The sequence below is a fragment of the Grammomys surdaster genome, unplaced genomic scaffold (genome assembly GCF_004785775.1).
Source record: "Grammomys surdaster isolate TR1022 unplaced genomic scaffold, NIH_TR_1.0 172, whole genome shotgun sequence".
NCBI classification, from domain to species: Eukaryota; Metazoa; Chordata; class Mammalia; order Rodentia; family Muridae; genus Grammomys; species Grammomys surdaster.
The window spans coordinates 1,727,554-1,736,940 of record NW_021604620.1 but is presented as its reverse complement, the minus strand read 5'-3'; the positions used below and the strand labels follow the sequence as shown (position 1 = coordinate 1,736,940).

At 59.1% G+C, this 9,387-nt stretch overlaps 1 protein-coding gene across 1 annotated transcript; it reads left to right on the top strand.

Annotated features, from left to right (window-relative positions):
• Positions 1-71: 71 nt before the first annotated feature.
• Zbtb47 (zinc finger and BTB domain containing 47) lies at positions 72-8,996 on the top strand. Its single transcript, XM_028767385.1, has 6 exons — positions 72-120; positions 2,425-3,921; positions 5,496-5,643; positions 6,463-6,578; positions 7,150-7,294; positions 7,422-8,996. The coding sequence occupies exons 1-6, from the start codon at positions 118-120 to the stop codon at positions 7,694-7,696; spliced, it is 2,184 nt and encodes a 727-aa protein (XP_028623218.1). The 5' UTR covers positions 72-117; the 3' UTR covers positions 7,697-8,996.
• The last annotated feature ends 391 nt before the right edge of the window (positions 8,997-9,387 follow it).

The following is a 9,387-nucleotide window of genomic DNA, read 5'->3' as shown; positions in this document are numbered from 1 at the left end:
CGCGGGGCCCTGCGCAGGGGCGGCCCCCAGCGCGGCGCTTCATGGAGCGGCCCGGGCCCGGCCCTCGGGGGCAGCGCGATCCTGCGGGGCCCTGTGAGCTCCCAGCGCCGCGGCACCATGGTACGCAGGGCCCTGCCTGTCCCCCCGCTTATCCGCCCACCTGCGAGCGCCTCCTTTGGGAGCGCACGGCCCCGCGGGACCGGGTACGGGGTCTGGGAGCCCTGTCCCCTCCCCCGGGGTCCTCGATCCTCTCTGCCCGGTGTGCGGGGGGCCCGGAGTGCGGCGCGGTGGCGCGGCCAGGGGCTGAAATTCCTGGGGTGGGGGTGCAAGCGCGAAAGGCCGAGGTCTGGCTGCGCACGGGCGGAGGGGGGCGCTTCTCTGCGTCCGGACGGCGCCGCCCCGGGGGCTGGTAATGGGGGGAAAAGGGGGAGTCGGATTCCCGCCCGGGCCTTGGGCCACGTGGGCGCTGCAGCCGCTCTGCCGGAGACTAGGATGGATCGCGCCATAGGCGGGGGGCGCCCACAGCTGGAGTGGAAACTCCTGTGTGACCTTGGGCCGGTCCCCTGCCGTCTCTGAGCCTGTTTCCCAGGCCTCGCCAGAGAAAGCATCCTGAAGTCTTGAGCCTGTACCCCTGCCCCCGGGGTTTCACCAGACGGCCTTCAGGAGAAAAAAAAAAAAAAAGCTTGGTGGCCTCTGCAGGTGTCCCTCTGGGGAAGGGCTGCTGCTGCAGCTGGCGTAGCCAGGTGGAGGGAGGCCTCCTCAGCTTCAAGGAGCGGGAGCATCTGGCCAGAGGCTGCACAGCTGGTGGGCACTGATCCGGAAGGGGCCCTGCCACTCGCTGGCAGCGTTTCTGGTCCAAGGCTGGACAGGCTGTGAGGTGACTTTAGGGATGCCTGGGTTTCTGCCAGGCTCAAGTGGCCCTTCCCAAGCAGGTGGGCCGTGGGGAGCTTTGTAAAGGCAGAAGGGGGCCCCAGGCCTGTGATACGTGGTACCATGGCAGTCCTTTCCCTGCCACCATCCACCCCCTCCCCCTGAGCCCCCTCCCAGGAGTGCAGACACCAGGAACCTGCAGGTGCAGTGACTGGGAAGGAGGCAGGAGCGGAGGGGGAGGGTGTGGTGACCATGTCTGGATGCTCAGGTGGTTCTCACACCTCACCCCTCCACCCACCTCACTCTCAGAACTCTCTTAAGTCGTCTGCCCGCTTGAAGTGCACCAGGCAGAAAGGAAGGGTACCCGAGTAGCAGGATGGCCACAGCTCCATGATAAAGCCTCAGTTTCTCTGTCTGTGCAACAGGAATTGGTCCCAGAGAGTGAATCGGAGTGAGTCAGAGAGGGATGGGCGGGGCCCCGTGCCACGTTACTGCTAGATGGGCCCAGCGGTTCTGGGATAGAGTCAAAGATGGGTGGCTGTTGGGTGGAGGGAGACCAAGGAAGGCAGAGCCGCTGTCGGTGAAGCAGAGGGCGAAGAGTGGGTATGCCTTGGGCCGCTGGCACAGCAGAACAGGCTCAAGGGGCTCATCGTTAGCAGAATGACAAGGGAGCTTAGAGTTCGTCCTCTCTGTCTGGCCCACCCACTGCTGACAGGAGACAGGACTTACAGGGGACAGCTTTATCCCGGGACCTCTGAGGAAGGTGGGGTTTTGTCCCCTTTGGGACCCACCAGCACTCACACACTGAAAGCTTTTGTCTCGACGGCAGAGCCTGTGGCACGTCCGAAGCCATCCTTTGTGGGGCCGGACTGGCCAGTGTCTGCTGAGCCCCAGTCCCAATGCAAGGGATAAGACAGGTCTGTCTCTACCACCCAACCATGGCAGAATGAAGCAGAACTCTGTTCTGGGCCCTTTATGGAGTCCTCCAGGAGAGGACTACCCTGGAGCTTCTGGGTTTGGGCTGAGGTCTCCTCTTGGGAGTGTAGCAAACAGAGAAGACAGCCCATCCTCGCCTGAGGGCCCTGGGTACAAAAAGCTGCTGTAGCTGCAGTGGGCCTGGACGTCTTCAGCTCACTGTCTTCTGTAGCCCCTGAAAGCCTTTATTGCCCCTGTCCAAGTAAAAAGTCCCCCAGATACAGCCTAGCTGCCATAGCAGAAGCTGGGTCTGCTGTTCACGGTTCTCAGAGTTGGGCAGGCTCCTGTCTCAGCGTGGTGAGAAGGTCAGGACACACTGAGGAATACCTGGAAGCCCAGTTGGGGCACAGTGAATAGGGATTCTGGGGTGACCCCTGTGTGTGAACAGAGTAGCCACCTGGGCACAGGTCCCAGGACATTGTAGCCCTAGGAGCAGCTGTTCCTGCCATGTGTCTGCCCTGATCCCCTCCCCTGGCTTGATGGATGGATCAGATCATCTCTGGTGATGGCCCCTCCCACACTGTGGGCAGGGGTGGGCAGTGGCTGGCCCTCACCTCTCCTGTCTCTTTGGCCCCGCAGTTGCTGGTTGAGAAGACTACAGACTCCCCGGCGGCAGAGTTCTCGCTGGTGGAGGACGTGGCCCTGCACTTCGCCTGCTTGATGGGCCGTCTCAACGAACAACGCCTCTTCCAGCCAGACCTGTGCGATGTGGACCTAGTGCTGGTGCCTCAGCATAGCGTGTTCCCCGCACACAAGGGTGTGCTGGCCGCCTACAGCCAGTTCTTCCACTCGCTCTTCACACAGAACAAGCAGCTGCAGCGGGTCGAGCTGTCTCTGGAGGCGCTGGCGCCCAGCGGCCTGCAGCAGATCCTCAACTTCATCTACACGTCCAAGCTGCTGGTGAACGCAGCCAACGTGCACGAGGTGCTTAGTGCGGCCTCGCTGCTGCAGATGGCTGACATTGCGGCCTCTTGCCAGGAGCTGCTGGACGCTCGATCCCTGGCGCCCTCGGGCCCTGTGGCCCTGGCGCAGCCAGCTGCCAGCTGTGCTCCGGGGCCGCCACCACCCTACTACTGTGACATCAAGCAGGAGGCAGACACCCCAGGACTCCCGAAGATCTATGCCCGAGAGGGCCCTGACCCCTACTCTGTGCGTGTGGAGGATGGAGGAGGCACAGCTGGGGATGTAGGCTCTGCTGCTGCTGGGCCAGCACAGACACTCTTCAAGGAGGAGAAGGAAGGGGCGCCTGAAGAGGCAGAGGCCCCGGGTAGCCTGTGCAAACTGGAAAGTGGAGAGGGGCTGGAGCCAGAACTGGACGCCTCGGGCACCTATGGACACCAGGAGCAGTCACAGATCATTGTTGAGGTGAATCTCAATAACCAAACACTACATGTGTCTACCGGACCAGAGGGTAAGCCAGGCTCAGGGGCCAATCCAGCCACTGTGGTGCTGGGCCAGGAGGATGGCATGCAGGGACACTCAGAGGAAGAGGAAGAGGAAGGAGGAGGGAGTGGAGGGAGAGAGGAAGAGGAGGAAGAAGAGGAAGAAGAGGGAGGTAGCCAGGGAGAGGAGGAAGAAGAGGAAGAAGGGCCCAGCGATCGGGAGGATGAGGATGAAGAAGACGGGCCCAGTGAGCAGGATGCAGAGAGTTCTGAGGAGGAGAGGGTGGCTGAGGGCAGGCAGGACCCTGCGGGTCCCACTGTGTGTCAGGGCAGCGAGGCAGACCCTCCACCTCACAACCGAATGTCCACACGGTCCCGGGGACAGAACACCCGGCGCCGAGCCACCCCTGAGCCGGAGGAGGCTGGACGTAGAGGTGGGAAGAGGCCCAAGGCTTCTGGAGCTGTTCCGGCATCCCAGGCAGCTGATGGGCTGGGGGCCAAAGTGAAACTGGAGGAAAAACAGCAGCATCCATGCCAGAAGTGCCCTCGGGTCTTCAACAACCGCTGGTACCTAGAGAAGCATATGAACGTCACCCACAGCCGCATGCAGATCTGTGGCCAGTGTGGCAAGCGCTTCCTGCTGGAGAGCGAGCTGCAGCTGCACAGACAGACGGACTGTGAGCGCAACATCCAGGTGAGACATGCTGCCCAGACAGTCCCCAGGGCTGAGGTGGACTGGCTGTCAGGAGGAGCTGGGCTCTGGCCCACAGAGTTGTGAGCAGCAAGGCTGTGGGGGAGAGTGGAGAGTCACCTGAAGCTAGGAAGCAGTAGGAACTGCCGAGGGATGTGTCTTTTAACAAACGTAGGCCCTCAGAGCTGCCTGTACAGTTATATAGGTTGTATGCCACACCCAAGTATGCATAGACGTGAAGGGACTTCTCTGGAGAGAGCGTCACCCTCTGCTCACCTCAGAGCCACTGTGCAGAGCAGGAGATAACCTGTCAGAATTCTGCATCCAACTCTGGAGTGTCAGCTACCCTGAATCTGGAGCAAAAAGGCTGGATGAGGAATTTGGAAAGAAATGGGGGTGGGCAGAGGCTAGGCTGGCTGCCAGGTCTTGGGCCAGTCTGTACTGTCTGAGCATACCCCAGCGTGTGCATGTGTGTACACATACACACCAGCATGCGTGCAGCATGTGTACACACCACACCACCACATACACACCAGCATTTCTGTACACACCAGCATTCATGCACACACACATACACACCAGCATTCATGCACACACATACACACACCAGCATTCATGCATACACACACACCAGCATGTGTGTACACATAAAATCAGCATGTGTGCACACACACCAGCATGTGTATACACACACACACCAGTATGCATGTACACATACATAGACATCAGTCTCTGTACACACACACACACCCCAGCATGCGTATATACATACACACATCAGCATTTCTGCACATGCACCAGCATGTGTGCACACAGGCACACACACACACACACCGGTATTCATGTACACATACACATCAGCATTCGTGCACGCACACCAGCATGTGTATACACACACCCCAGTATGCGTGTACACATACATAGACATCAGTATCCGTGCACACACACACACACACCAGCATGCGTGTACGTATCCTCATCCACATTCGTGCCCACACACCAGCATGCCTTTCACCTTTTCTGGCCCTAGAAGAAATAAACACCTGGGCCACAGGTAGGTGGGTGCTAATTGCCTGCACTAATTGCTAATTGGATGCCAGTGGGGAAGGTGTGCCCATCACTCTCTGTGCACCTGCTTCCTGCCCTGGGCTGGCTCTCAGTTATTCCTGTACCTTGAGCCACCCTAAGTGGGTGAAACTTTTAGTCCTTACTGCCCAGACCCCAACCTCCAGCCTCTGGAGCCCCTCCACTGCCTGAGGGGCCCTAGAGCCTCTGCAATCTGTAGAACCTGCAGAACCAAGAGGCCCGTCCACCACCCAGCACAGCTGCCTAACTAACATGGCCTACAGCCTCCTGCCTCAGAGCAGCAAACAAAGCCAGGGGAAGGCTTTAGAAGGGGGAACCTGGAAGAGGTACCCCAAAGCCATGTAGGTATGTGTGTGTGGAAGGAGTCAACCTAGTCTAGGAACAGCAGGTCCAGCCTTCTTACCAGCACTCTTCAGGTGGAGAAACAGGCCTGCCTTGAGAGGCCACGGATAGCTCCGGGTTGCAGCCAGAGTGCTCTTCTTTTCCCGTAGTGCATGACGTGTGGCAAAGCCTTTAAGAAGCTGTGGTCTCTTCACGAGCACAACAAGATAGTGCATGGCTACGCAGAGAAGAAGTTCTCCTGCGAGATCTGCGAGAAGAAGTTTCACACCATGGCGCACGTCCGCAAGCACATGGTTGGTGAGTCCCTGCCGGTGCAGGTGTGGGCAGAGGATGGGCTGGCTGCCGGTTGTGTCAGGATGCTGCATCCAGGTGAGGGAAAGGGGTAGGCAAGCGGTGCATGGATGGGCAGTTTGCCCAGTGCCTCAGGATGCCTGGGAAAGCTGGCAGATGGGAATCCAGCTGGCACACTGCTGGGCAAGCCGAGGATTCCGATGCGGTGTTCTGTCTGCCCGAGGCCAGGAGCGGCTCTCCCTGAATTGTTCAATTCCATATGTGCTGGTCCAGCCCTGTCTCTGTGGCCACCGTTAGGCCCCTCATGCTTTCTCACCTTTTGGCCCTCACAGGGCTTCAGGCATCTCCTGAGTGCAGCCTCCCCTAGGGGTCACACCTGGACACAGTAAGGAGGCCCTCCCAAGTGTGCTACCCACCCCACTCACAGGCTGCACTAGGTGGGCCTGGCCGAGTGTCTGGATTCTGTGGTCACCTTTTCTCACTCAACTGGGCTCCAAGCTCCAGGGAGGAGTGGTCAAGGCACAGTCCCTGGCAGACACGCCTCCCTTCCTCCACTGGAAAGTATAAACTGCATGGGATGGGGACCCTGAGATCCAGGAGCATGCTGGGTAACCAGATTGGTGATTTTTTTTTTTAAAGCTGGGAGGACTATCTCCCTGTTTTCTTCATTGGTCTTCAGTGTCACTGGGCCCAAGGCTGGGTGAGGTGTTGAGTTCAGTATCACCCTCCAAGAAAGCGTGGGGTGCAGGGCTGCCAGAAGGCAGGTCTGGAGGTGGGGGTTCAGGTGGGTGCCCTGGAGAAGTGACGTCTGGTGCTCACCTGCAGCCCACACCAAGGACATGCCCTTTACCTGCGAGACCTGTGGGAAGTCCTTCAAGCGCAGTATGTCACTGAAGGTCCACTCGCTGCAGCACTCGGGGGAGAAGCCTTTCCGCTGTGAGGTGAGCTCTGCTGGCAGTGGGGATCCCTGGATAGCTCCACCTCCACTCACCCTGTGTTCAGGGAGGGGGGGAGGAAGGGAGGTCAGAAGGAGCTGCAAGCCTGACTTGACGGCACATGCCTGTAATCCCGGGTCTGGGGAGACAGAGGCAGGAGGAGCAGGCGTGGAAGATCTACCTGTCGTTCAATGAGTTTGGGGAGGCCGAGAGTCGGGAAAATGCGTCCCCGCAGGTGTGAGAACTTGAGCATCAGCCCAGGTTTTTAAAAATAATGTAAATCTAGGCATGGTGGTGCATGATGTGCTCCCAGTGCTGAGGACGCAGAGACAAGTGGGTACCTGGAGCCCACTGGCTAATCAGCACAGCCTAAGCAGGGAGTCCAGGCCGTTGAGAGGCCCTGTCTTAAAAACAGCCAAGGTGGAGGCACCTGAGGATACACCAGACCTCTGGCCTCCACACGGGTACACACACCACACACACACACACACACACACACACACACACACACACACACACGAGTTTCAGGTTGGGTAAGGCAGGACGCAGGTATCTGTAGCTTTTCCCCTCCCCACAGAACTGCAACGAACGCTTCCAGTACAAGTACCAGCTGCGCTCCCACATGAGCATTCACATCGGGCACAAGCAGTTCATGTGCCAGTGGTGCGGCAAGGACTTCAACATGAAGCAGTACTTCGACGAGCACATGAAGACACACACAGGTCCGTCCGTGCCTTCCACACCCCCTCAGTTAACCTCTGTCCCCTCCCCTTTGACCCTGAGTTGGTGGGGTGGGGTGGGATCTAGGGCTGGCCATGAACACTCCTGCTGCCCCTCCCCCCACTGCAGGGGAGAAGCCTTACATCTGTGAGATCTGTGGCAAGAGTTTCACCAGCCGCCCCAATATGAAGAGGCATCGACGCACTCACACGGGAGAGAAGCCGTACCCGTGTGACGTGTGTGGCCAGCGCTTCCGCTTCTCCAACATGCTGAAGGCACACAAAGAAAAGTGCTTCCGCGTCAGCCACCCGCTGCCCGGTGACCCTGCCACCCTGCCCGCCACACACCTGCAGCCCACGGCCCCGCTCTTCCCTACAGCGCCTCCCAGGCTGGACACTAACTGACCCCCAGCACGGGCCCTCCTGGCCAGGGCCAACAGACACAGACTAGGGGCTGGGCTGCAGCTGGATGCCCTTGGCCCTGGGTCCTGGTGCAGCTTCTTGGAGATTTTACTCCTTGTCTTTGGGAGTAAAGGAACAGAGAGGGACTGGTTGGCTGTACCCCTCCAGGTGAGGGGTGCTGGAGGCAACAGATACAGGGAAGGAGGAGTTCTGGGCTACAGGCGTGACCGAGAGCCAGGCAGGGCCTGGGTCAGTTTCACCTGCCCATCCCTGGCTTCCCTGCGCTCCTAACTGACTCCTTAGGACGGAGGGTTTGAGGAGGACTGGAGTGTGCCACATTGAAGGAGTTCTGGAGCCCAGGAGGCCTGGAGCCAGGGAGCATGGCTGGATACCATGTGTGGCTGGGCAGGGGGATGTCAGCCCTCTGCCGGGGCAGGGTGGGGCAGGTGGGGGCTGGCCCCCATGGCTTTCCTTTCTTACATCCCTACCAGGCAGGTTCAGGAATCCCCAGCCTGCACTGGACATTTAAAGAGCCCCAAATCCAGGAGAGAATGTCTCTGGGTGCTGGAGACCAAGCCTCCAGAGGGGAGAGAACCTGATTCACCAGCCCCAGCTTCTAGGGCTCTTACAGGAGAATGAGATCCAGGGAGGGGCCCCACAGGAGCCTCAGACAAGTAGTTCAGGGTTTCATGGTGCTATCTGTGGGGCAGGGGACAGGGAGATGTCCATAGGGCACCCCTGTCCCTTACCAGCCTACATGGCTGACTGCCCCACCAGGAGACACATGTATCTATGTCTGCTCCCCAGAAGCCCACATGAGGTGTCCCCTTCTCTCGGGGCCAGGCCACTATGGCCCCTTGCTGGCCCCTGGTCCCTCTTGCACTGTACAGTCTGGGGTGCCACAGCACAGCCAGGGAGAGAAGCTGGTGTGTTTAGGCCTCTGTGGGAGCAGGGAACTCAGCCAGTGCTCAGTGTTTGCCCTTGGGGGGCAGGCAGTAACAGGTCACCCCTCTCTGTTGTCACTTAATGTCCTTATTCCTGCGTTTGATGGGAGGAAGGTTCCATAAGCTACGTTTCCTAGTTTTGATCCCCCACTGTTTATAAGCTTCTATTTGTTACACTCTGCACCTTACCCCCTCCCGCTACTCCCTGCCACTCCCAGCATGGCCACACTGGGAAGGGGCCTGTGCCCAAGGGGCTGTCAGAGGGTGCTGAACCCCTTGACTGCCTCAGAGGCCCATGGAGCTGGGACAGCGGGCTGGGGACATTTTAATCATCAATAAACGAAGCACTTTATTCTGTACAGGTGTGGGCAGGCCCAAGGTGCCCGGCTGACTTGGCTGTCTTCTGGGCAAGGAGGGGCTGAATGAGCATTGTCCCTGTAGAGGTACCCTTTCCTAGCCTGCCGAGCCAGGCTGCAAGCTTACCCTCAGCCCCCGTGTCCACCAGGGAGACAGGCAGGAGGGACCCTGTCTGAGAAAAGAAGGTTTCCCATTTGGCCGCACACTCCTTCCCCACTGCCCAGGGTTGGGCTCTAATCTCCTCCAGTGTAGCTCTTCCTCCAGTGGTACCCCAATCCCTGGGCTTCCATGATGTCCTCAGGGACCCTTCCCTCCCTCTTGCTGTTCCTAACCTCTGGCCCCAGTGCCTGGCAGCTCTCCAGAGCTGGCTTATATTTTCCAAAAATAAAACGA

Coding starts and splice junctions, on each gene's coding strand:
- Zbtb47 (XM_028767385.1), top strand. Junction 5,644..6,462: donor CGTCCGCAAGCACATGGTTG/GTGAGTCCCTGC, acceptor GCTCACCTGCAG/CCCACACCAAGGACATGCCC. Junction 7,295..7,421: donor GCACATGAAGACACACACAG/GTCCGTCCGTGC, acceptor CCCCCACTGCAG/GGGAGAAGCCTTACATCTGT.